The following is a 27,865-nucleotide window of genomic DNA, read 5'->3' as shown; positions in this document are numbered from 1 at the left end:
TACACTTGAGCACAACAATGTAAGAAAATACAATTAAATAAATCCTAAAATTTAAAGTAAATCCTATAACCACAAAATGTTCAAGCAATAATAAGCTCTGCAAGAGATAAGTAACTTAATATCTATCACACAGTTTTAGTGCAAATCAGAACCATGAGAACTAAAAACTTTTATTAAAAGTGTAAGACATAATAATTTGATTCCAGCTGTGCTCTTTCCCAGAGGAAGAAAACAAAATAACAAAAGCCCAGAATACACACTACCAGCAAATGTTAAAGCTTGTATTACAATTGTAGCAGTTCAAAATGCAATCAACTGTAAAAGGTACGGTATTTCAATTATCTTTCAATATAAAATGTCTATATAAAGAAAGATTATATTTGTGTGTGTATATTAGCCATTAAAATATACAACAGATTGTGTGATCACTTTCACCCTATTGCAATTTTAATAATCTAAAATAAAATAGAATTTAAATAAGAAATTTTCTACCCACAAGAAGTATTTGTCTTTAAATTACATATATCCTACTTATTTCTTAAAGAATCCCTAACATTTTCTGAGGCCTCTTGGCTACTTTTAATAGGTTAACCAATTTACCTCATTAAAAACAATGTTCAAAACTTTGCTACCTTCTCTTTCTAAAAAGTGAAAAGCCCTAGCTAGAGAGTGGAGGAAAGAGCACCAGGTACCTGAACACAGGGGTACAGGAGTACCCTGTAAGGCTGTTTCTCAGCCTTACCTGTCCTCATTTAAAAGCCTGCTGGGAGAAGGGTGCTCCCTGGGAAGAGACCCCCACATCCCTCTCCATTTCCAAGCTGCCAGATCCGAGGTTGTGCTGCAAGGTTGGGCTCTGGAGTCCCTGTGCTGCCCCGGCAGTTTTGTTCTGCACGTGTCTGAGTGCTGCTGTTGGGTGGGCTGAGGTTTTCCTCCCTCTGCTTGGACAACCCCACATGTTCCTGCAGTAGCCTGGGATCCAAGATCAGTCTGACAAAGGACGATAACGCACTGCAAGGAGCAGAGGACAGACACAGACCAAGCTGTGGAGATACTGTCACACTCTATCCCAGCTGGAGCTTCTCCAAGCACAGAGGGCTTCACGGCCAGGTAGTCAGCACTCTTGGAATCCAGATGGGCAGTAAAGCCAGCACAAAGAACTTTTAGTTGCAGAATTTGCCATGATGAAACAGTATCACACCTAACCAAAAGTTACAGTGCAGCAGCAGATGCAAGTTTGTACACATACTCCACACCTGGGAACTTAATGACAGACAAGATTTTCTGGGATTCAATTTTTTAATCCTGTCAAAACCCAAAGCCATCATGCAATGACTGGTAGGGAGCATGGTGAAAGAGAGAAGTATTTATTCTTTGCATGGTGCTGGCATCTCCTGTTGTCTAACCAATCCAACCAAAGGCCAGAGTGTTTTCAAAAGAAAACAAGCCAAACAAACCTGGGGACAAAGACACTGTTTCCATTTCTACTTGTTGGCTGCACTTCTTCAAGGTAAGATTGAAAAGATTCAATCCCTTTGCATATTTCTGCCAGTTCTGAGTGCCACAGCTGATGGCAGCAAATACAGCACAGAAGCAAAGTATGACTTTCTTATCCATATTTGTAAGGAAAAAAAGGACGTTATTTTTCACTCTCACCAGCATTATTTGGGGTTTATACCCTGTCCTGAGATAAAATACAACTGCATCTACTTTCACCTGCTCAGAAAGGAATACCAAAAAAAAAAGCCTATGAACTGGCTACAAGTCAGGGCCCATGTGTGTAGGACACTAAAACAAAAAAGAGGGGAAGAGGCTGAGGTGCTGGCTGTCTTAAACAAAAGACACATCAATCACAAAATGAAGAGCTAACATTTATTTATTTTTAATTTTCATGTTGTCTGATGATCACCTGGATCATCAATAGAATGGCTCACTTTTCTCTTGGAAAGAAGCAGACTTCCAAACTGAACTGCAAAATATTTGGGAATTACTATGTGCACAGGAGAAATGCTATTCAAGGAGACAACCCAAGTGTATTTGTTGTTTTCAGTGAGCTTTTTTACAATGCTGTGGGTTTGTTCTAATACAGTCTGGAGACACTGGAAGCTGCTGCAGTCATTTACCACCTTAGACTGTCCTTAAATATCTGGTGTCTATGAGACCACACATTTCTAGAATTTACTCAGTTATTAGTCTTAAAAGAAATTGTTTTATCCTGATCAGATCAGCTGACTTCCTTTTAGACAGAAAGGTCTGCTCTTTGAGACATATGTCACTAGTAATGATATACAGGCCTCAGAAGTTTCTCATCCATCTGTAAAATCATTACTGCAGGATATTTTTACCCATCAATACGTCAGCTCCTCAGGGGATTGCCTTCCCTTGGAACAGCAGGCAAACTTAGACTTTTGACACTTTGCACTGAGTAGGAGGGGAAGAACATATGATAACAACAAAAAAGCACAGTATTAGACCAAATTTCCTGCTCAGTTGATAAACCAGACAATTTCTCTGGTGTTTCTTTACAGTCCTAGGGGTACCCTACATGTTGCATTGTAACTCTATTACAGCTCAACAATAAGTGGCAACAGCCAAGCTCTTGGGAGGAGGGGTTAATTAGGCAAAGAGAAAAATCTTTGTACCTCCCAGCCAAAGATTTTTCCCTTCACACAGGTTCTTTTTTTTTCTGTAGACATTATAAAGATTTACAAACATTCTCCAGTCTTACCTCACACTGTTTATCTGAGAACTGCAGAACAAGAAAAAGAACTTTCCTAAATAATGTTTTGAGTCTTTTGGTAGACACAGGCAGTTTTCTCACCTTCTGAAGCCAGAGAACCAGATGTGGTAACCACTAGACTCTGTTTCTTACATGTATGAAGCACCACCCCTATCCAAGAGTTGGCCATGCTGTTCTGTGCTCTTCCTGCCCTTCTCCTCCCTTCTTCCAGCCCTCCTGCTTTTCCTCTCCCAGCTCTCCATGCTGCTTTAAGTATCTATCCCAATGCACAACCAGCTTTCAAGCAGCTACAGGATAACAAATAAGAACATTAAGCTATGAAATCCATGTCATTGTTTACAGAGGACAGCTTTCTATGAAATACAGCAGTGACTAAATGAGCCAAAAAACCATTTCTATCACTAGTTTGAAACACAAATCATTTGTGAACAACACGTCTCATCTCTCCCAGAGCCTAGAAGCAAAACATTATTTTCAGTCTCTCATCCTCAGGAGAGAGAGTAAGAAAAAGCAGACACATACTTAAAGGTTTCATTTTGAAAAATATGCTTAACTGAGAAATGCTTTAGTTCACTGCTTAAAGCTTCAAATGAAACAAAGCCAAGTTTTAAAACTCTTTCCTAAAACATCTAAATGTAGTAAACCATAGGTTCTTCCTATCCATTAAACTCAGCTTTGTGATTTACAATGACTGGCACAGGAGCAACATTTTTATCTGCCCTGTGGTACCAGCTGGGAACTGCACACCAGAGAACTGCCACCATCCTAATTTCATCTATTAGAGCTTTGAAAAGATAGATAATGCTGTGGAATTCCTGCACATTCCAACTAACTCTTTCACTACTAAGTCACCTGACTTCAGATTTTTTTGTTTGTTTGTTAGGGGAATGAAGATAAGACACATTTCACAGTTACTCAAAAAGAAGACTGGAGTAAGAACCAGTAAAATCTCCCATTTTAATTGGCTCCAAAACATGCAGAACAGGAAAACTAACCCGATCCATCAGCATGTCTAGGCTGGCACAGATGGTCAGTCTAAGCTGGCACAGATGGTTGAGAGTGAAGTGACACCCCTCAGGAAACCCTAAAGGGCACAAATGCTTTTAAAGTGTGTCTGTGTAGTTACAGAAAGTGGTACACAGGCAAGAGAGGATGTCATCCTGCACCTCACTGTGGCTGATACACCCAAAGCCATGCCAGTGCAGCTGTGAAGAGCTGCTCTCCAGCAACAGCAACCCCCACCCTTTGCTAAAGCATTTACCATTCACTTTGGGTAGCTGCAGTATTCTGATGGGCAAATACCCTGAATGCCTTCAAGAGAATGTCAAATAAAGGTGTCCCCACGAGGGAAAAGTCAGGCTCTCAAATTGCACTGCAATGGCCTTTCCACCTCTTCAAACAGAAATGGCTGAAGTGGAGGGAAACAGGTAAAACAAGGTTACTCCACCCAAAACATACTAATTACAGTTGAGAAGACTGAGAAGCATGAGTGGCAGGTTTTGCTTCAGGAATTCAGGGCAAAGAATCTGAGAAACAGACCATTAGCTGTGCCACAAGGATTTCTTTTCTTGTGTGTGTCAAATCTATTCCTTTTATCCTACAGTCTGAAATCAGACACTCAAATCAGCATTTTACTGAGGTAAAGACCCTGTAGCTTTATTCTAGGCATAGATGGTTTGCCAGATGAAAAGTCTTCTTTTAATGAAACACAGCAAAACCAGTACAAGAAAACTACTTTGAGGGGCTGTCCAGTAGTACTTTACTTCACTCTTACAGCACAAACAATACTAAGCTTCTGCAATGATTTGAAAAGAAAATGGGGAATGAGCTGGTTTATGCAGAGGTACCCCTGAGTGCTGACCATTTTTCAGACCACTTCATGAGCTGTTTCTGAGTGGATATTCAGGACAATATGAAGTTTACAGTGTAGGTGATCAACTCACACAGATAAATTGCTTTCCAAGAAAGACCTTTCAGTGAAGGTACTGGAAAATTTACTAATGAAAAAAACTCTTCTGCTCCAAGCCTGGTGTGCTATTGCTCTTTCTGTCAAAGTTACCATAGACAGATTAAAACCATTCAAGCTGTCAGTAAGCACAAGATGTTTGTGATAGTTAAAAAAAATTTTAACCAGAATCAGCAAATTCTCTTATTTGGAAAAGCCTTCAGGCCTGGCTGATTTTCCTAGTTAGCTCACAAAGAAAATGTTGTGTGTCCAGAATGGATTCACACTCACCTGAAAGCACAGAAGCACAAACCTTTTGATTTATATTCTGATCCCACAAAAGTGTCCTAACATGACCAATGCGAGGAGAGAATATTCTGAATCCTGTGTCACATCAGGAAGAACAGGTAAGAGCACAGAGTGGTCCCTTCCAGACAGGCATATCACAACTAGGGAAAAGGAGAAAGCCGACTCAAAATAATCTAAAAAGCTTTAAAATAGAAATGTTTATTTAGCTAAAATATTTAAAAGTACAATATAAAGATATAAAACATAGAAATTCCAAAACTAATTCACATGCTAAAAGGATTAATTGACCAGCTGTAAGGAGAAGACTTCATGAAATTCATGGACGTTTTAGCCACAAGGGTTATTTCATCAAGTTTCAGACTTGAAATACTGAACAACCGCTGCAGAGAACTTGCTCTCCCACATCACCATAACTAGGGAAAAAAAACCAACACAAACAAACCAGAAGAAACAAAAGTCAGTGTGCCTCCTGTTTCTGGAACATAATAATGGCATACTATTCCATTATCAACTGCAACCATGGGACTCCCACACAGCCCACTCAGTATTTCTTTATATCACAGAACTGCTAACAATGAGGGAAAAAAATTAAGATTATTCCTTGGAAGTACATGCATTCAGCACTGGCCAGCATCCTATGCTGCTGGAGGGAAAGCAAAGTAAATTTTTGCCTCCTACAGCATTTAAATAAGAAGCTGAACTAGACTTGCACTACAGTTGATTAGTGCTTCACACAGGCATCTTGGTTCACAAGTTTCAGACAGTTTTACTGCTGCTAAAGCTTGGGAAGAGTTTAACTCCTTTATGTGTATGAGCTAGATAACTGCTTTACCCAGCTATTAGGGCATGTGTAATTAAAATAAGCTTCCAAACTCGGAAGGCACTTACTCAACAGTGGAGCACAAAGAGCAGGTAACCGTGTTACAGCAGCTGCAGAGCCTGCTGCAGTTCTGGCAGACGAACCGGTCACACTGCGCACACGCGTCCTTCACATCGGCCGCTCTCACACACGACGAGCAGGCTCTGGACGCTCCCAGAGGCGGAACTGCTTGGCAAAGACACCGATAAGAATGGTTGAGCCTTACAGCAAGGCAGAGAAAGCAGCTGGAAGGGCCAGGAGATGCAGAGCGCGGCGCGTCCGCGCACAGCTACAGGTGGCAGCACTTGGCAGAAGCTCGGGCAGGCAAAGGGACAGGGAGCGCCGCTTGGCACTTGGCTCTTTCTCTGCTCAGAGGCAAGACGCTAAGGGATGCTAAAGCAGAACACACACGCGGCAGTTCCGAAATCCGTCAGATGGAATCTAACGCTTCCTTTAAGGAATGTCAATAAAGAAGAACTACACAGCACAAAATTATCCATCATAGTACAGCCCTCCTTGGGAGGGGAAGCCAATGGACAGCACTGGTCTCTGCAGTGACCAAGGGACAGGAACAGAGGGAATGGCCTCAAGTTGTGTCAGGGGAGGTTTGGGCGGGATATTAGGAAAAGGTTCTTCACCCACAGGGTGGTCTCCACTGCAACAGGCTCCCCAGAGAAGCGGCCACAGCCCCAACCTGCCAGAGTTTAAGAATCATTCCGACAACTTTCTCAGGTTCACGGTGGGAAGATCGGGAGTGTCCTGGGCAGGACAGGAGTCGCATTTCGATGGCTCCGTTCCAGCCCAGGGCATTGCGCGGTTCTATGACACGGCCCGGGCACTCACCCCTGTCCGCGGGCCGCCGCCGCAGTTTCCCGTCGTGGCCGATGAGGAGCTGCCCGCTCCAGCGGGGCCCCTCGCCCTGCGCCTTCCCGGCCGGCCCCGGCTCCGCCGGACGGGCGCCGGCAGCCGCGCCCTCCATGTATGCCTGGGCACCCCTGAAGAGCAGCCGCCGGGTCCTCTCTGCCGGCGGGAGAGGAGAGCAGAGTTAGGGGTGGGCTCCCCATCCCCGCGGCGGCCCGGCACATCCCCGCGGCGGCCCGGCCGGCCCGGCGCTCCCCCCTCCACGCCCCGCTCACCGAAGACCTCCCGCCGGTACTCCTCGCCCCGCACGCCGCGGCTCAGCTCCCGCAGCCCCACGCGGGTCTTCAGCTGGAGCGGGGCCGCGTCCCCGAAGGGGCAGGAGCGCTTCGGCATGGCCGGACCGACCGCGCCCGCCCCGCCCCGCGCCGCGTCACGGCCGCGCCGCCGCCTCCCTCACATCCCGGCCCGGCCGCTCGGGAACCGCGGCTGCTCCATTCGTCCCACAGGAAAGCGAAAGCTTCGTCCGCAGCGGAAAATTTCTCTTTCCGCCGCGTCCCGAGCGCCCGGCGGGGTTGGCAGAGGCGCCGGCCCGGCCCCGCCGCCCCGCCCGCTGCCGCCGCCCCTCAGGCGTCACCTCCGTGCGCCCGGAGCGGCGGCGCGAGCCCCGCGCGGGGAACCGAAACCTGCTCTGGGACTCGCGTTTGTCGGTAAACTCGGAGTCGTGGAATATGCTGAGCTGAAAGGACTCAAGAGGATCATCCAGTCCAACTCTTAGCCCTGCACAGGACACCCCAAGACTCGCACTATGTGCCTGAGAGCAATGTCCAAACGCTTCTTGAATTCTGTCGGGGTTGGGGATGTGACCGCTTCCCTGGGAGCCTGTTCAGTGCCCGACCACCCTCTGGGTGAAGAACCTTTTGCTAAACCTCCCCTGATACAGTTTCGTCCTGTGGCTGGTCTCCAAAGAGAAGAGATCAATGTCTGCCCCTCCTCTGCCCCTCAGGAGGAAGCTGTAAATGCACTGAGCTCTCCCCTCAGTCTCCTCCAGGCTGAGCAGACCAAGTGCCCTCAGCTACTCCTCATACAGCTTCCCCACCAGACCCTTCACCATCCTCGTGGCCCTCCTTGGGAAGTTCTCTCATAGCTTTAATAATTTTTTATTTTGTGGCACACAACACTCGAGGTGAGGCCGCCCCAGCTCAGAGCAGAGCAGGACAATCCCCTCCCCTGCCCGGCAGGCGATGCTGGGCCTGATGCCCCCAGGCCAGGATTATCCCTCCTGGCTGCCAGGGCACAGCTGGCTGATATTCACCTTCCCATCAACCAAGACCCCCAGGTCCCTTTCCTAGTTCCCCAGTCGGTCTCTACATTCAGGGTTGCCCCATCCCAGGTGCAGAAACCAGCACTTTTTCAAAAACTTTTCAAACTCCATACAGTTGGTGATTGCCCAGCCCTCTAATTTGTCGAGGTCTGTCTGCAAGGCCTCTGCCATTTGGGGAATCAACAGCTCCTCCCAATTTTATCTGTAAACTTACTTAATATCCTTTCCAGTCTTGCATCCAACTTGTTTATGAGCCCTCTTTTCCCTTCTTGGCAGGCCCGCACATTATGCTGGGCTCACGGAGCTCTTTGTGCAGCCTAAACCCCCTGCCCAGGTCTGGGCTGTCTGAACGCTGTGGAACCAACAAAAGTGTGTACAGGCTTGAGAATTTCCTTTTTGAAAGATCACCAAGGAGGCTGGAGAATCTGTCTCACCAGGGGGCTCTGGTGGGCTCCTCAGCACCAGCCAACATTAGGAGTGGGCTCACCACTTGTGGGCACAATGAGTTTTTGGGGAGTGACATCCAGTTTCAGCTAAAACTGGAGTTCTGCAAGACCTTCTGCTGTGAAGGGGGATTACTTTGTAATTAAATAGCAACTAATTTGCTATTTACAGGAGGGCTCTATAGCACCCCAGATGTGGTTTCATGGGTTAGAAGTCTCCGATGCCATTCCAAGTGGCAGACAATCTGGGTACTATGTATATTTTGAAAATACATTGTTTTCCTCAGGGCAAACAAGTTTTAAACTGGTGTTGGAGTTTAGGTGCTATGCTTTGTGTCACTTGTGTCAAGACACAAGTGTCTTGAAGTTTTATTTCTTCCAGACAGTTTTATTTCTTCCAGAGGTCTCTGAATTCAAATCTTCTCCTATATGTAGTGGGGACAGAATCACAACCAAGTACAGGAGCAATTTTTCCATGAATGAACTTACAATCTGCTAAGGGTGAAAGACTTGTTCCTGGTTTCTTTGTTTTCTTCTGGTCAAAAACAAGTTATCAAGTTAAGATTTACATTTCTTCCTGAAAAAAAAAAAATAAAAATAAAGAAACAAACAAAACCTCTAAACACCAAAACCCAAACAATAACAATCTCCTCAAAAAGTAGTGACAGAATCAGTATTTTTTAAAATGCTTTCTTTCATTCAGAAACTCATAAAAACTTCAATGTACATTTTCAATACTAGCACAATACTAGAACAGCAATAATTTATATGAAAGCTCAATTATGTGAGACATATAACATAGATCAGTGTGCTGAAAATGGGCCACAATACTTAATGGACTAACTCTAGTCTCAAGTTCTTCCAAGACTACTGAAACCCCAAGACCAGTAGTACTGAGCACAGTGCCTAGCTATGGCTGTAGAATCACAGGCTATCCTGAGTCAGAAGGGGCCTGCAAGGATCATCAAGCTTTGCATCCTGGCTCTGTCCAGAACAGTCCTAAAAATCACACCAATGCCCAAGAGCATTGTCCAAACACCAAAATGATGAGAGTGATTTGCTGAACTGCTGATAGTTTGCAGATACAACCACTCTGGTTTCATACAGGTTAATGTGATTTTTTAGATTTTTCTGTAGAGCTGATCAGCCCAGCCTTCTCGTCTGTGGAGCAAAAACCATGGCTGTAATTCACAGCAATTCCCAAAAAAAATCCCTTCCGAGCTCCAAAATCTTGCTCCTGCCACTCTTTCTTTTTCTGTAAGGATTTATACTTAAGCTTCTTCTGCAAATGCATGATTCTGCAAATGCATGCTTAAGGGTGTTCAGCAGACTTTTCCAACTGCATATTGAAAATTCGTGGCCTTCTCTTTCTGCTAAGGAAACTACTTTTTAAATATTCACTGTCTGGAAACTCTGAAGTTCTCTGGGGAATATTGATTAATCAGAATGTAATTCCAGTTGGAAAGGGCCCTGTCAGGATAAAGGACAATGGATCACATGTTTCATTAATGTGGCATGGGATGGAACTCGGCTGTCTGAGAACTGGATGAAATACAAAGAAAGAACTAAAAGCACTATTCCACTTGTGGGGAAGGAGTGCTCTGAAACACTGATCTCAAATATGAAGTAAATTTGAAATGGAGCAGCTCATACTACAACAGTGCTGCTGGTGCTGTCATTGAAGGGTAAATTTAAGGGAACTTTTGCAGGATCACAGGATACTCTGAGTTGGAAGGGAATCACAAGGATCATCAAGTCCAGCTTTTGCTGAGGGCTGATTACATTTGACACATTGCCACCACTACCCCACTGCAGGAATCTTCTGTTGCAGCTCTCTGAGTCAGCCTCAGGTGGTGACATCTCTTAATTGCTTTTTAAGACTCACCTTCACCAACATCTGCTACTGACCAGCTCTCTTCTCTTTGCAAACTATGAAGGCAAAGTAATTCTGTCTGCTCTGTACCAGCAGGCCTGAGCACCCTGCAGGGAGGGAATTGGTTCACCTGCTTGTCTTCTGAAATGCTACCTAGCAGAATGGTGCTGAGTGTTTTATTAGTTCCAGAGCAGCGAGCCTCGAGGAAGATCCACTGGTGATTTAGAAGTAGCAGAAAAGGTGAGACCTAGCTTGGCAAAGCTTGTTGGCATGGAGTGTTCCTGAAAATTAGTGCTGGTGATTTTCCAGATTAGTTAATGAGATTCTGAATGTGAAAAAGCAGCCCGAACACATTCCAAATCAGTGAAGGTAACTGTGAAATACCATGATTTTGGTTTGTCCTTGAAAACCTTTTTGTGACCACCATCCCCTCCAAAAAAAATATAAAAATTAAAAAAACCCAACCAACCAAAAAACAACCCAAAACCCAGAGAATAAAAAGTAGTCTTTTTCTTGCTACTTTGCTTCTCCTGTGCCTGTGTGAATATTACAGACAAATTTCCTGGTTGATAATTTGGTCACTTAAAGCACAACGAAAAATGACATTTCGTCTATTTTCAACAGTTTCCATTTCCAGTAAGCAAGTCTAATGCACAAAATGGACTGTTGTTAAACCTGTCTTTCCTGTATTCTATTTCTACCTGTGCTTCAAGAAATTCAGAGCAGACACAGAACAACTCTGCGTGTCCCCTATGTCTGATTTTATGGAAAACAATGAATAACCATTCCCTATCGATTCTCTGACTATGAAGATGTCTGTCATCGCTCTCCACTTTTTATTCAAGCTGAAATATTTTGTTTACACTGAAGCACTCCTTTGCAGTGTGTCCTGTGCCATATCCAAGTTCATGGCATGGAAAACCATGTGGGAAGGGAGGGAGCCCTGGGTACCCCAAGAGCTCTGCACAGACACCTCTCTGATACATCACTGCTTGTATCCCTTCTTCAGAGTACTTAGAAATACACAGAATGGGCAGAAGCTTCCTCAGTTCTATAAATATACTGTCCTTGGGATCACAGTTATCCCTTTGTAACAGTTGTCTTCACATTCCTTTTGCACTGAGACCAGTTTAATTAAGTAAATCACATTCTGACCTGAACTATTCTAGACTCTGCCCACAAAACATACAGATTTAGATTTTTATACTCCAGTAAGCAATTACAGATTAAAAAGGTTTTTTTTTTGTTTCTGATTCATCTGATCCATCTGTGAGACAATCATAATAAATGTTTACCCATCACTCAGTGCCTCCAACTTCTCCAAAATGTAATTAGAAATAAAGAGCCATATAAAAATCAGTGTTTAGTCACAGACATACGCAATTCAATAAAACTTTTTTAAAGAAAGTTTTCTTTAAAAAAAAAAAAACAAACTTAAAAGCTCAGCAAAAAGAAAATTCTTTTTTTGATTGAAGAAAATTCTGTCTTCTGTTTTAGGCAGGCTCAGGGAAAATATACAGTATAGCTGATTTGGCTTTGTGAATCTAAATATTTATCAGCCTTACTTCTTTCCCTCTATGCCATGTTTTCCAAGAAACTTACTGTAAAAAGTCAAAATGTTCCATTTCAGAAATAGGTGGCAGATAAATAGTGATCCAGGCCTAAATAGATAAAACACTCTATCTATTCACCCAGCTTCACTTATACCAAAACCCTTCTCTCCATGTGCATGTAGTAAAACTTCTCAATTTTTTCTATTCCTTCATTACTAGGCCATTTAGAAAGATATCAAAGCACATCACATAGAGGTGGAACTCTACCTCCTACACCTCTTTAAATAGGGAGATTCCTTAGTTGAATTGGTATAAAATGAATGGCTTTTGGCCAACTTGCTGGTTCTTCTTTAATGTTTTCATGCTAAAACGGTTAAAAAAATAATCTGGAAATTCTTTTAAGTGGAAATTCTAGGATAGTAGCTGATATAGTTGGCCATGTACCAGCATGCAGTCTACGTTATGTGGGATGGACTATCAGGATGGGCACACATCCCCTGTTGGGCCTAGGGTAAAGCACCACACCCCTGTGCTCAGTCCCACTGCACTGTCCTTTCTCTGCTCTGCAATATGGATCTGAAGATTAAAAAACCTCTCCTTGCAGAAAAGTGCTTTTACTGGAAGGGCAAGGGGCTGTTTTCTTTCTTCTGTGTAGTCCTTTTCTTAGTAGATCAGCCTTAACAGATAACATGTTTACAGCTGGGATCAGAGGGCTACACCTGGTTCAGACATTATCTCTTCACAAGAGCATGTTGTTTCCTGAGAACTTGCTAGCACAGAGTCCATGCCCTCATTTTGACGAGCTCTTGATGAGGTTCATGCATCCAAAAAAGTATTTGATAAGCTGGAGATCTGTGGGATTAAGGGCTGGCTCTTGAGACATGCTGCTGTTAAGAGAAGGCTCTGCCATCTTGTCTTGGAACTCCAGACAGTGCTTGCTCTTAAATTAGCACAGCATGGTTGAGTTTCAGAGTGTGTTTTGTTCCTTCCAGCCCTGAGATGCACCAGCGCTGATCAGCAGATCAGAGCACCCTAAGGTCCCACTCACTAGAGGGCACCCTCAAAACTATAAATTGTTTTTGCTGTTATAAAGGCATTATTGTTCTGCTGAGAGGGGTTTATAAAAGGGCTGCTTTCTCCATTTCTTTTCATGGCTGTTGTTGTTCCTGGCCCTTCCATAGTGTGTTTCATTTCTGTGCACTCCTTTCAGTTTGCTTCTTTCCAGATTATTTTAATCTGTCATGAAAAATGGAATATAAACTCTGACAGTGAGAACTGCTATTGCTGACCTAACATAGTGCCAAGTGTTCTGTTTTCTTTCTCTGCAGGCAACAATGTTTTTCATTTAGTGCTAGGTGGTTGTCCTAAGAGTTCTTTAAATCTGTGTCCAAGTAGTGCTATCCATTATTCAGTGTGGATTTACGTGGGAGAGATTCTGAGGTAGCACTCTCCTTTCACTATCCCTGCACAGTACAAACATCCTTTCCCACACATGGCTTGGGAAGGGATGGGCAAAACCTTCCTCCCTCCACACTGCAGCTGCTGCATCCAGTCCTGCACTTATTATTTTGTTGTGGAAATGAATCCTTGCTTTGAGACAGCTTTATATGTTGCTCCTCGCATGCTCTCCTCTCTCCATTCCCCAGAGCAGCTGTTCAGCTGGAATAACTCAGGGTACATCTGCTCAGCTCAAAGGGGCTGTGTCAGTGCAGGCTGGCCAAGAATCCAGCTCTGCACTCACCACATCTAACCATCCCCAGCAGCAGCCCACAAAGTGTGTTTACTTGAAATATGCGTGGCTGTGTTGTCAGCCCTGCACAGAGATCTCTGTGCAGGGAACAGAAGCTGCACAGAGTCAAGGCGATTCCCTGAATGTTGCCAGGATAACATGCCACATCTACAGGGACCATCACAAGTGCTAATGTGGAAATTTCCTGAGCACAGCCTTTGCAGATGAAATCCATTTATGCAGGGAAGTCTTCAAGGCACTCATTCTCTTTGCTCTCTGCTGAGCAGTTTGCATGAGTGGTGTGGTATAAGCTATAAAAGTAATGCTCAATCCTAGGCCTACCATCCGGGGTGCCAATTAATAGAACGAGACTTTTTTGTGCTACTGGCATGTTTCCTCTGTATGGAAATCATCAATGCATTTTGCATAGGGCTCAAACTTTCATCAGTACCAGCTTTAGTATTTTAATTACATAGTGTGGGGCAAATCAATCTCTAATAGACAAAATGCCTTATCCTATTTGTAATGCCTTAACTAGCTAGCTTCTTATATTTCTTTTACTTGACTTCTTTTCCATGTATATTAGAACCTGTTATAATTTATTCTATGTATTTATGCTCAATAGCTTCTTAAATGCCTTAATATATATGCATATATGCTTCTAATATGCATTAATTTTTTTTTTCTGCACGAGGATTTCAGAGAAGATATTGGTGTGACACAATCCTGTCCTTTTTTTATCTTTCCTACCTGCAAGATTTAGAAGATCCCCAGATGGTTTGTGAAGGTGTTCAGAGTTGCCTCTGTTTGTGATACTGATCTATTATCACTACCTAAGCTGTAGGAAGGGCTACTTAAATATACATATTTATCAGCACTGGAACTGTTTAAAATATAAAACTGTGATACCTGCATTGAATAACTGATTGAAGAATGAAGAAGATCAGCCTGACATTCCTCCAAGCTTTTCAAAATTCACAGCCCCCACCCAGTTTGTTCCAGGTACGGGTTGTTCTTCAGGCCAGGTCCAGCACCCAGCACACGAGTTTCCTGAAATTTTATTCCAGCTCCAGTTCTTCTGGCAAAGTTGGAGATGTTACTTATTCCAGTACCCAATATACCCAAGCAGAGATCACTGAAGGCACGTTATTTTTTCTGCAGAACATACAGTACTAAAAATCAGTGGACCAAATACTCAGGGAATGGGTTTGATGTCTTAGTCCCCTTTTCCAATAATCTCCTTTAAAGCTATAGATGGAAACCTAATGCTGTTTCAGAATGACAAGGCAAACCTTTTGTGAACTTACTCAGTAAATGTCTTCAAGCTATATTTTATCTCAGACAGACATGACTGAGGCCCCATTGGTACAGCTACAAACTACATTCCTGAATTCTGAAAGGACCCAGCTTCTGACAAAAGCATGAAACAGTGATAAGAGTCATTGCCAAGGTCACCACAAGGCCACAGCCTCAAAGGCTGGGAGGAATGAAGCATAAGATTGGAATACAAAATCTGAATTGTTTTCAATGCTATGGGGTAGTAACTGAGCAGCAAATCTGTGACTGTGGTACTGACATACATGTGACTGTGCACTGGGAGCAAAGGAGTCTTATCTGTAGCAAGGCAGAGTCTTGAAACTAGAATATCACATCATCTTGGCAATTCTCCCTTTCTTCTTCACCCACTTCCTAAGGATGCAAAACATGCCTTTACAATGGATGCCAGTGGACATGTAGCATGACGAGCACTACTCATCAACATGAGTAATGGGAAACACCTTCCCTCCCTCTCCTGGCCATTATCCCCCTCAGTATATATATATACTTATATAATAAAATTATAGCCCAGCAGACCATCTGCTTTATTCAAGATGCAAGTGCACTGTTGGCTCATGCTTATCCTGACATCTCATTTAAACCTCAGGTCGTTCTTGGCAGAGCTGCTCCTTAAGCAGTTGCTTCCCAGCCTGTACTGAGACATGAACAACACTGGCCCTCTTCATGAGCTTCAGGAGCTTTCCATGGCCCAGCCCCCCAGTTCATCAATATCTTTGCCATTCTTCCACCACTCTGTAATTTAGAGCTCAAAGGGCAGGTTTCCATTCATGGTAGAGGGCTGCACTATTTTCAGAATCTCAATGGAAACACAACTTTAATTACTATAGGTTTGACACAGTGAGTTTCCTCTTCAGTAGCAAAGAACACCATGAATCACCTCTTTAAGGTATGTCTGATAATACACTGTATTTCCATGCTTGTCATTTTGTCAGACTCACCAAAAGCTGACTCCAGCATCACTTGCTTGGGATCTTTTCCATTTACAGCCCAGCCAGGCTCACAAACCTCAGTAGCAAACACAATTTCCTCACATTTCAAGAATTAGGCCTAGTTAGCAGGAAAAGTTTTGTCTTCTGTAGGGAAAAATGGACACTGGCACCTCTGCTGGAAGGACATGTCTAGTTGACTGTCCTTAAGACAGTCTTATTCTGCAGTCCTTAAGAAAGCTTGTCTCCAGTGACTCAGCCCAGGGTATTTTAAGGATTTCAGCAGCCACCTAAACTGTCTGAAGTGCTCTGCCACTCCTCAGGCACTGTAAAGGTATCACCTGAAACCCAACACTGCTGTCTGAGGCACTATTTACAGCCCTGCAATGTAAACTCTGGTGACTACGCTCAGCTCCTGAAAGGTAATGCCTGTCACAGAAGGGTGCATTATCTTGAGACTGTGAAAACATTAAAATACACAAGTGTTTGGGTTTTTTTCCTGACAAAGGTATTTTCCTGCCAAACACATTTATTTGGACAGTGTTCAGATTTGTACTGTTTTCAACCACTGTTGAAAAATGCAGCTGTTGGCCAAAATTTTTTACATTAATGGAAGATATAAAGTGTATGTGCTTACGAAAGACCTCTCCTATTTTATTTTTCTTACCATCTGCTCCAGAAATCTACAGATTATCAATAACACATGAAGGTATTTTAGAACAAGTAATTTCCTGTGAGTATCTAAGATTAAATGGCAAAATCTTGCAATCATTCTGTAAAACACGCCCATTATCAAAGCTCCTTTGTGATGGACCAATGATTTGGGAAGGACCCAGTTCCCTACCTCCCTGAAGCAGGCTGTACAATCCCACTTCTCTCATGCTGTGGATCCATGTCGCACCGTGGCAGCTGAGCAGGCTCCATGCTTCGGGCACCCTCTTTGTCACTGGCAATCTGGATCTAATAAAGAGACAAAGCAAGCACTAACACCCTCATTAGTGAGCAACAAACCACCAGGGTACACCCCTGATGGACTGCCACTAACAGGCAATTCTAGAAGCAACATGGCTGGAGCTGGATTTCCCTTCTGCCTGATGCCCAGTTAAAAGGGTGATGTGAGCTCATCCTTTTTGCCAACATCTGACCCTTTAAACCAGCTCTCTGATGGACATGATGTGTTACTGTACAGGAGGCAAGGCCACTTCCACAGGGAATAATGAGTGGGCTAGGGCTTGACCCCATGTAAAGTATTACTGTCAGAGGTTAGGGGCAGGAATGTCTATATTTCCCCTCCATCCCAATCATCAGACACAGCTCTCCAGCTTGGGTTTATGTTTGTTTGTTTGTTTATCTTGGGGTTTTTTTTGTGTGTATGTGGTTTTTTGGGGGTTGTTTGGTTTTTTGACTTGGGCATTGCCAGCCTAACACAGATTTAGATGACACTACCTCAGGTGCTTCAGCTACCAAAGACCATTCTATGTGGAATTATACATATGTGTGTGAGAATATATATATATGTAAAACTGATGCAAAGGATATGAAGAAATACTAATTAATCAGCAGATCAATTCTCATACAGGTCTCAGGCATTGCCCTGAGTGGTGTGTGAGGGACTTACCTGTTGTTTCTGGCTCCTTCTAAAACAGATGAGAAAAAGAATGGTTTCTATGGAGGCTGCTGGAAGCCCTAACAGCATTTGTCTGAAGCCCAGTCAGTTTTAGAGGTGATAATTGTTTATCTGAGCCAGTACCTTTGCTTTCTCCCAGTGCTGCTGATAAAGAGCTTCACAGAGTTCACATCAGTTGTTCTGAACCAACTGTTGTTGCAAGAATTTCTGCAGCACTCAGAAAATGTATTTTTCCTTCATAAAACCATTGGTTACTCAGGTGAGCTAACTAAAGATGACTAAACCACAAACCCCAGTGGCAAAGGTAGATCCCTGCTCAGTTTGTAAATGGGAAAGGGAGACAAAGTTTGTGGAATTTGTGAAAAAGGCTAAACACTGAAAATTTGTAGAGTGAGGGAAAACATACCTTCATTCACTAATGCTGTGACTTATTTCCTCATATTCATGAAATATTAAACCAGGTTTTTGTATGAAGTTTATTTTGTTAAAAAATAAGAGAAAGAGACCAAGCACTGTTACTTTAAATGTTTTAATACATCTTCAAGGACAAAATAAACAGGTGTGGATCAAAAATCATCTGAAAAAAATCTGCATAAGGTCTAAGTATAGATTGCACATTTCTATGGAAATGCTTTATTTTCTTTCCTGTTATAAAGTGCATTATGCCAGAACTGTAAGACCATATACAGCCAAATTAAAAAATTACAAAAGCTTCAAAATCCTATCCTGAATGTGTAAGAAAGTGTGTAGCTGACTAGGAAGGCCATATTTTAAGGCTAAGTGGCAGAAAATATTTCAAAAACATTACTGTGCAGGAGTGAATCTGTAATTGCTACTTTTAAAAAACTATAACCTTTACCACAAATTATGACTTTTCAGTTAACCTTTACCCTTATTCTTCCATCCAGATAACAAACAGGATGATGCATCAGCCAGTTTTAGCCATTATTATTGAATTTAGCTAGGGAGAAAGAAGTAGTTAAATTCATCACAGTGATTGTTATTAAATGAAATTCCAAACAATACAAAATAACATACATGGAAAACAGCCAAAATGAAAGGAAATTTATGTTAAAATGTTCCTGCTAAGCACTGTGTCTCTCAGTAGATTAAAGAGATTTTTGATGAAAGCCTGAACTTATTCACATTCAATTCAATGACAGCACATGTAAAATTTAATAGGACTAGAACTTTTATTTAAAATATCCATGCTATGAAATGAAAAGCATGATATTTTTATGGCAACAGAGTAAGTAATGGGATAATTGCCTATTACATCATGCTCACCAACAACATCACTGGGTTTTTTGATGAATCCTTGCAAGGACAGGCCATGTGCATTTAACAGATACTTAATGGAAAAATGGAAAATAAAAAGATTAAGTGGTAAGTAATCCTGTCAAAATTACACCATAAAAGCTATTGTCTTCAATATGCCAAATACTCAGTTTAGAGTTGATCATTTAATCCAGTTATTCAGCACACCAAGTGGCTCGTTAGTCACTGTGGACTTTGCCTATAAATCAACCAAAGCTTAAATATAGCGGCCACCTCCCAGCACAAATGCACAGAGGAAGATGGGGCCAAGAAAAGGAACAGCTCTAGATCATTCAGAAGGCAAATGTCACAGGGTTAAGCCATGTGAAAACAAAACTTAATTACTGTATCTCCAAGCATCTTTTTGCTTAAAGTACCTCATATAAATGAGGCACACTTCACAGTGCTTGTAATAATTAGCACTTACCAAGTACCTTTCAGAAGTGCTTCACAAACATTAAGTAAGGTCAGAAATCTCATTGGTCTTTCATTAGAACAGCCATAAATACGATGAGAGCTTTCTCCTCAGCTCAGATTAAGGACTGCAGGGCTTGACCCTGGGAACTCCAAAAGGCAGTGTTGAAGATGTGAGGATGTATTACTAATTGCAGTTTCACAGACTGCAAAACCAGCAGCAGTGAGATTAAACAATTTGCCAAAGATGGACAAAAGAGTTAAAACAGAAGTAAGGATTTACCACTTTGGGATCTTTTTTTTGTTGTTTTCTTTGGTTTAGAGAAAAAAGTATTTGTTTGTGCATTAAGCCAGAATCTATAATGAACTGGGGCATGGAGAGACTGCACCAGAGCTGGATGGTGTAAGAATTCTGCCTTACAAGCAGCAAAACATCCCTAAACAGTTACATTTAGTGCTTTGCACTGGTACTTTTAAAAGTGTTTTTTGACACAAATGGCTTTGAACATTATCTGCTATTTGATATAGAGTGAGATAAGACAAAGGGGAAGAGTATGGCACAAGACCTGCTGACAGGTTTTCCTTTTTTCCCCCATTTCTCATGCCAAGTGTCATAGTTTTGTACCCTTGGAGTTACCATGTCAGAAAAGGGCTGTTTTTACCCACTGTATAATGGCATCAGTGAGGATGTGATGCCATTTCCACTGCCCATGGGAATGATACAAAAATATTGTTATAGCTCTCTGAGACATGTATAAAAAAGGAACATCTATGTGGAGAATTTTGCAGTTAGGGAATAATTCTGTCTCTAGAATAATCTTCTTCCTCTACAAGAGGTAGGCCTTTTTTGAGAGCTCTTGATGCATAACCATTACAAATTAGAAGAACCACAAAGAAGTCTAAGTACATTCTTGAAGATTCTGGGACTCTCCACAGCTTCTACATGTCCCAACCCTGGCTGCCACGTGTCATCCTCTTCTATAAATAGGTATTACATTTTGCTGAGGAAGGTCAAAATGTGTGAGGGGTGTAAATACTGCAGCAGTCATCATTGAGTCATGCATTGATTTATTCTTGGAAACCTATGAGCTGTGGAAGCGAGTGCCTTACAGAGCCACAAGTCCCAAGTTCCTCAACAGAGTACCAGAGTAGAACTAGGGAAACTTCAATCACAGGACTAGCAGGAAGAAATGTCCCAGGTTCATGGAGAAAACGCAGCTGTCTCAGCTCCACTCTCATGAGTTTTGTACCCTGAGGACTCTCTTCCTTTCACCTTCACTCATTCCTTTTCCTACTGCATAAAAGAAAGGCCACACACCTGACAGTCTCCAGCCTGTTAGTACACAGAATAGTTCAAAGAATTATTACACAGGTCAGCTTTCTCCAGTTTGGCCCCTTTACAGATGTTATCTGTTACTAGGATAGGCTTTGTGATAAATACATGTTTCATTTTAGGTTCTCTCCATTCATTTTAGTAGGCTATCAAAAAACATTATATAAAAATTATATGTAATTGTGTTTGCTTTGCCTTGTGCTGTCAAAAATACCCACCTAGCTTTGCTGTATTTTATAAACTGAAAATCTTTATAATTCAATCAATTTCAGTGCATGGAATCTGTCCTAGTACTGCCAACCTAGATACGCAGATATTTAAACATTTTAAGAAAAATCCAAGCTTCACAATTCTAAAGTTACCCAGTAATTACAGGAAAAGGCTTAATACTGGTTTATTATTTTAAGGAGAAATACTATATAGGTGTAAAGTACTTTCAAATAGTAACATGGATCAATTGAAAAAAATATTTCCCTATTTTGTTAGGAATACTTTTTTTAACTTTTTTGATGATGGACACCAAGGATATTTTACACTGAATTTACCGAGAACTTAAATAAAATGTTACAATACAGAATATATGTTGTGTTTATTTAATTCCTAGAAGAATTTGTTTTAAATAGCATTTCCATTTAAAGAGGAAGCAGTAAGGAACCGATGAATGCCAAGTTGTGCTTCTCATCCATGAAGTTCTTCATTTGTTTAAAACAGCTGGATCATCGACTCTCTTGACTTCCCAACTCCAACCCATTTAACTAGGGAGGAAAACACATCCATTAGAAAAATAACTGAGTTTAAATATTATAATTAATGAACTGGAATGACTTTCACCTTTCAAATGCTTCATGACAGACTGACCAATTTTAGGAAGGAAGTTTCATTGTCAAAAATCCCTCTACTCCAGCTGGATTACTGAATTAAAAGTGCAATATCTGAAGTTTGAAAGCATGAAATAATTATACCATACACACAGAGCATTGCAGATGGAAGGCCTAATGGAAGGTCAGGAATGTTTGTTGCAGGTTTAGGTGCCATTGTTTTGAGTGACAGCATGTTTAGCTACATCCCTGCAGAGAGGAAGCCAGAGCTGTCCCAGACTGAAATCTGCATGATGTGGAACAGAAGACAGTGATACTGTACATACTGTAATATTTTTAAATGTAAGACTCTAACTATAAACATTATCCAGTGTAAGCAGCTACCCCAAAATCCACACTGTAGCTGTTCCACTGCAGTTTTATTGCCCGTGGTTGCTATAGAATTGACTGTGGATATAGGTCTCCTTTAGCCATCAAACCTAGCACGGCATCCTGACTTTAAACAGCAAACCAGAGGAATAAAGGTAAGGGGAGTTGTATTTACACATCCCTTGTGTGTCCTTGATCACACAAAGGCCATTCTCTGAGTTTCGGTCTCTGCTATCAAATGTTTCCTGATCCGTGACTGATACAGGCATTGCCACAGTTGTAACCAGCCTGTACTCCCCTGATGTGACCTCTGAGGTGCTTTATAGAAAACAAAAGCACACACACCAGCTTTCTAGGCTTGTTACTGTGGAAATTCCCTTGCAAACGCCACCATTCATGCCACACCTAGCTCTTGCCACATCTAGAGCTCTAGAAGTTAGATTTGAAGAAAACTGTGGCTTGACCTTTGCAGATCAACGAGTTAAGACTCTCATTTATCCCAAGTGGAAGAGCTGGGCTAAGCAACCTTGTACCTGTTATGCAACACAATTCCTTATATGAGTAAGAATGGAAAAAAAACAAAACAAAGACATCTAAGTTCATACAGGGATGCAGCAGTGCAGCATGCAGAGAGAAAGGGGGAGACGAGGACATCAGCCTAACTACAAGGCTGAAGCACAGTGCACAGACCCCCTTTTCACTGACAGAAGGTGGCCATTTGCCAAGAACAACACATGTTTACCTTTCCTCTGGTTAAATCCTTGCCAGAAACAGCTTGGAGCACTCTACAGCATTGCAGACCTGCCTGCTGAACACCACCCTTTGCTGCCTCTTGGCAAGCTGTCATTTACCCCCATCAGCCCAACCACGGGTACTTTCATTTCCTCCTGCCCAAATAAAGTCACTTCCAACTAACAAACTGAGCACTTTCACAGAGCTGTGTCTGTCTGCTGTGGCATCCTCATACGGACATCTACAGAGAAATTTACCTGGCACACCAACATGGTTTTCCACACAGCGGATGTAATTCTGGGCCTTGGGTGGGAGGTCCTCCCATTTTCGTGCTCCAGTTGTATCAGTTTTCCAGCCAGGCATTGTTTCATACTCTACTTCCACTTTCTGTAGTATCTCCTGGTTAGCTATGGAAGAACAATTTTTGTCACACTTGATTTTATCTGCCTTAAGGGAACAGACCTATGGCTCTTGACCAAAGAAGTCTTTTGACAACAATTAAAAACTGATATATGAGGAAATAGTATTTTTACTGGCTTATTCAATCATTCACATCTTTATTCTTAATTGAGGTTAAATTCTGATACTTAGGAAGATAAATCTGATTTAAGGGGATCCAGGAATGCAGCTTCCTCTTCCAAAAACTGTAGAATATACTCTATGCTGTCAACATGGAGTCAACAACAACACTACAGTTTTATTCTTGAGGAAATAAGATTTTTTGAGGTTTACAGGACTTCCACTTTTTAGTTCAGATTTGCACAGAATAAAACAGTAGACAAGGCATTACTGTCTCAGAGAGTTTCATCTCTAAAGAGTAAGGTTAGATCAGTCGTGTGAAAAACTGATTTAGAGTTTAAAAAAATTTATAACAAGCTTTTCCCCACTGTAATTCTCATTATGTCCACAGCCAGGAACCACCAAAAGTGGTGAGAAAGCTGCTGCCAGTCCATCCCATGCCTCTGAAATCTCCCATAGCTCAACAGAACAAACCCTTTTTCTTGGCAGAGATTTTTACACATACCTTGAAAACATCATTAATGTAAAAAAAAATAAATATGTATTGTTACATCTAAAAGTGTTAATATGAATCATTATTGAGGGAGAAACACATATTGTTATTAACCACAGTGTTGCTGCGGCTAATAAAGCTCAATAAATCTATCCAGAAGCAGTTTTATTCTGCTTGTTTCCATCTCCTTTTTGTACAGCTTTATTTCAATTTTGCTTCATTTAATGCTATTGCCAATAATACAGCCACTGACTCGAGTATTGCTAACTTTCAGATCCCTGATTTTCCAATAAAAAATCTAACCAGATAACACATAGAGGACCTAACACAAGATTTTATTTGTTCTGAAGTTCTTGCCATTGTACACAGATGCAAGGTAAATGGAAAATGCTAATGTAATGGTACAGCCATCTTTATACAGATACTGAAGCTCCATAAATTGCCACAGAATGTCTAGTGAAAAAGAAATCAAGGCTGATTTTAAAAAGCAAAATTGGCTTAACAGGGAGGAAAGATAAAAATGAACATAGAGGTTTAACAACTTACCTGGAAAATACGGAATTCTTTTTCCACCCAATTTGTAGGCAACACCAATTTTAATTTCATCAAGGACATCAAGAATATCCAGTTTTGTTAATGCCAAACTGCACAAAAAACATCAGTTAGTTACACACATGATGAATCTCCTTTCTAATACTTTCCATCTTTTTTTTTGCCCTTTCACAAATCCAGCTCAAGCAGCCCAGCCAGCAGAAATACACAAATGTATTCAACTATGAACATTGTTAACTGAATTCATGCCTCTGGGATGAATACTCGAGACTGAGACGCTATGAGACATTTCCAAATGCTTGGCTGCTCCCAGGTGCACAGTGCACAGGTCAGTGCATGAACATGTACTCTGACTGAGGGAAGTGGCACCTGCTGGGCCTGGTTTGGATGGGTATGACACTTGACAGTGACTATTTCTGTTATTCCTACTGATTCACAGCAACTGTCTGACAGACTTATTGACTGGTTACACTTTTATAACAGAACAAGCATAGTCTGGTTATAAAACTATGTGTGCAATTCTTTGGGAAGGATCCCATCCTGACTTTCAGTGCCTGGGCTGTGCTTTTGGTTTAATGAACCTTATTAATTTTGTGAATGAACACATTGGGATACAAAAATGGAACCTCAAGAAGACACTGTTCACTGTGTCTGAATAAATCACTATTCACTGATCTGAATAAAACTGCATTTTAAAACTCGTCAAATTCTCCAGAACAATATTCTAGATGTTGCCTAGCAAAAATCTGAGCAGTTAAGGATTTAGACAGGTAGTGGATAGTAGTCCAGGCTATATGTGCTCAGTAAGTATGTGATGAATGAAAGAATTAAGTGAAGAGACTTTTTGAGAAAGAAGCACCATAGAGCCAGTTCTTCAACTTTTTTCAGCTCTCCGTGTTTTGTAGCTAGCACAATTATCAGAGAGGATATAGTTTTGTTGATAGGAGTACAGTAATTTTACAGACCTGAAATGGAATGAAACCTGATACCATCTTAAAATTTTCCACATAAACTAGAGTTAAGTTAAAGCAAAATATAAATCCAATTTTAAAAAAATCGCAAAGCTAAAACCCCCTTCTGATAAATTAATGAACAAGACCATTGTTTCTTTGTAACATTAGTAGCATAAACAATATTAAATTATGTTTCAGTATAATATATTAAAATGCTTAGGGTCATGTGTTTGCATATATAGACAAGTTTGCCTAAATGCATCAACTAAGGAAGTTACTTGATCCCAAAGAAAATAAAGCAGCCTGTTAAAAGCAGAATTTATAACACAGTTTATAACACAATATTTGACTACATCTTTGTAAATAAATGAACCTGTTGAAACTGGAATGAAACCTGTGCCATTTGCTGTACCCTTCTATCACTCCATTAATTTCACTCATCAAGATGGAGGTTCCAAATGATGCAGAATTGTTCCTACAAGTAGGCTCCAATAGAGTCAACCAAACCTCAAACTCAACAGGTTTTAGACCGTGGCACAAGTCAGAATGAAAGCACTGGATTAAAAACACTGGAGTAAACTGTTAGAAAACCAATATAGTGATCCAATCTACACTGGCCATCTGATGAAAAACAAAGTGAAAACACGTACCAAAGAAATCACAGCTATCATGTTGTAAAATCACTTAATTTGAAAAAAAAAAAAAAAAGAAAAAGCTAAAGGAATTAGATTATTATCAGCATTAAGATAATTCTCTGTTGCCCACTGTGCATTATGGTATTGCTTAAAATGTGACACTTTACTGGACTTATATTAATGTTACCTACATATTTATTCTGCGAAGCACAAAATTATCACTTCCAAATGTAGCGCAAAATCTTTGATGCTTACGCAGTGAATCCGTTGATCATATGAGCATATTTCAAAATGACAAGATCTAACCAGCCACAGCGTCTCTTTCTGCCTGTAGTTACCCCCCACTCGTGGCCACGGGACTGTAAAAGATCTCCGATTTCCTAGAATAAGACAGAGAGAATGCTGATGGCGTTTCACTGAAAACATAGCTGGAAAACAAATAGAAACAAGTACAGAGGAATAGCAAGAAAAATACAATTGTTCCAATTTGAAAGCTATTTTTCAGGAAAAAACCAATTACTAGCAGAGGACTAAGGCAGATAACAAATCCCCTCGTGCACAGGATTTTTGTATTGCAATCACTAACATTTCAAATCACGTATTTAATATGATTTTTGTGTTCCAAGGAGAGACTTTTCTTCTTCATCCAGCAGGAAGATTTCCTTGACAATTCAGTCCTTCATAAAATTTTGTTTGCATTTATTTTCTTCATCTGGCCTTTTGACATCTTTTGGTTCTGGGGACAAGACTAAATGCTTGTACAATGTCTAGGTCAAAACACCTAGGGCTCCTTGCTTCTACCACAGTATGAGACTGCCAGCTGTTCTATTCAGACTGGCAATACCTATACTGTGGTAAAAATAAAGAAGGAAGAAACTTCATGTTCATGATTCATATACCCAAAGGATACCATCAGCTCATCTGAGCCATTAGAGAAAGGATTTTAGTGACTAAACCCTTAAATTAGATACAGAACACTGCCCTGTAAATTGCTGTGTGTATAGCTCATAATCAATATCCTAAGCTATCTAGTTTCTTGATAATGAAAATACAGCAGACAGTTTAAAATAACCAAAATCTCTCCCCTTCTTTTTATCGACCCATTTGTGGATGACTGGCTCACACACACACCACATTTATTCTATAAATCACACAGAACACAGGCTGTTAAGCACAGAAGTTGTTCTTGTAGTTTAAGCTCTTCTGGGATTCATTGACAGTTCTGGTCCACAACAAACTCCTGCCACTGAAATACACCTAATGATGTTATATAAGATGCTGACATCTGTTTTCACATTGATCATTACAACAGAAGTGCGGTCACTGCAGTGTAACATCACCACACTCGAGTTGCTCTCCTCTCATGACAAATAACTTAAGTTCATAACATAATTCTCCTCTCCTCATGGGTATGATTGCTCAGCATTATTATTACCGTGCTTACTTATCAGTGGAATAACCCTTACACCCCTTCTGCTGGCTGTTACCTGTTGCCAGCCATGCATGCCACCTTTTGTAACACTAAACCTACATTGATCTGCTCGGTGGGGAAGGCTCCGATGCCCACACGGGTGGTGTACGCCTTCACCACGCCGTACACATCCCCCACGTGCTGCGGAGGAATGCCCAGCCCGGTGCACACACCGCCCACGGTGCAGTTCGAGGAGGTCACGAAGGGATATGTGCCTGTCAGAGAAACACAGCAGCACAGGCCTCTGTCAGCAATGGTAAGAAACAAAGACTGATTTTTCTTTATCAGTTCAAAGGAGGTTTTTGCTTCTATGTTTGGCTTTAAAGCTAAACTGGAACAGCAGCCAGAGAGGGAGGCAAATTCTTTTTATTATGTGTCATTCATCCTTTACAACTTTCACTGAGGATTGCACACAAGGGAGAAATTCAAAAGCATCTCAATACTACCTCCATTAGGCACAGGATCTACTATATGATGCTTCTGCTGTGTAAAGCTTTTTTTCAACGTTCTGTGTATCACAGAAATTATTTCCATTACGTTTATGGAGAGCCTGGTGTAAAGGTCACAGTCTGGCATTCCCAATTATCTGCACAAGTGGCTCTGAGTATCTGCCACAAATTGTCTAAGTCTTAAGAGGTTACTCATGATCTCTACACTGCGACTCTGGACTGGAGAATCTCTTCAGTCCTTAATTTTTTCTTCATTGATTTAATTATATTTTTGGTAAGAAAGCAGAGG

General features: G+C 41.5%; 2 protein-coding genes across 4 annotated transcripts in view; both read right to left on the bottom strand.

The window, feature by feature from the left end:
• Nucleotides 1-133: 133 nt before the first annotated feature.
• On the bottom strand, nucleotides 134-10,801 carry SIVA1 (SIVA1 apoptosis inducing factor). 2 transcript variants are annotated; one of them, XM_086895960.1, is made up of 4 exons: nucleotides 6,987-10,801; nucleotides 6,694-6,870; nucleotides 5,880-6,036; nucleotides 134-5,131 (listed from the first exon to the last, which is right to left on the bottom strand). In XM_086895960.1, exons 1-4 carry the CDS (start codon nucleotides 7,102-7,104, stop codon nucleotides 5,077-5,079), a joined length of 507 nt encoding a protein of 168 aa, XP_086752086.1. In that variant the 5' UTR covers nucleotides 7,105-10,801; the 3' UTR covers nucleotides 134-5,076. The 2 variants fall into 2 exon arrangements, with proteins under 2 accessions (XP_086752086.1, XP_086752085.1); XM_086895959.1 differs by lacking the exon at nucleotides 134-5,131 and adding an exon at nucleotides 5,170-5,404.
• Nucleotides 10,802-18,034: 7,233 nt separating this feature from the next.
• The window catches only part of ADSS1 (adenylosuccinate synthase 1), a 33,281-nt gene continuing 23,450 nt past the window's right edge, over nucleotides 18,035-27,865 (bottom strand). For both annotated transcript variants that reach the window (XM_086894202.1, XM_086894203.1), the window contains exons 9-13: nucleotides 27,188-27,342; nucleotides 25,912-26,036; nucleotides 24,063-24,160; nucleotides 22,762-22,911; nucleotides 18,035-21,340 (exon numbers count right to left, since the gene is read on the bottom strand). In XM_086894202.1, coding sequence (XP_086750328.1) covers nucleotides 21,288-21,340; nucleotides 22,762-22,911; nucleotides 24,063-24,160; nucleotides 25,912-26,036; nucleotides 27,188-27,342 — 581 coding nt within the window. In that variant the 3' untranslated portion in view covers nucleotides 18,035-21,287. The remainder of the gene's footprint in view (nucleotides 21,341-22,761; nucleotides 22,912-24,062; nucleotides 24,161-25,911; nucleotides 26,037-27,187; nucleotides 27,343-27,865) is intronic.

Source organism: Cyanistes caeruleus, chromosome 6 (assembly GCF_971803275.1).
Source record: "Cyanistes caeruleus chromosome 6, bCyaCae1.hap1.1, whole genome shotgun sequence".
Classification (NCBI taxonomy): Eukaryota; Metazoa; Chordata; class Aves; order Passeriformes; family Paridae; genus Cyanistes; species Cyanistes caeruleus.
Note: the sequence above shows the minus strand (reverse complement) of the source record. Positions and strands in the feature narration are given on the sequence as shown.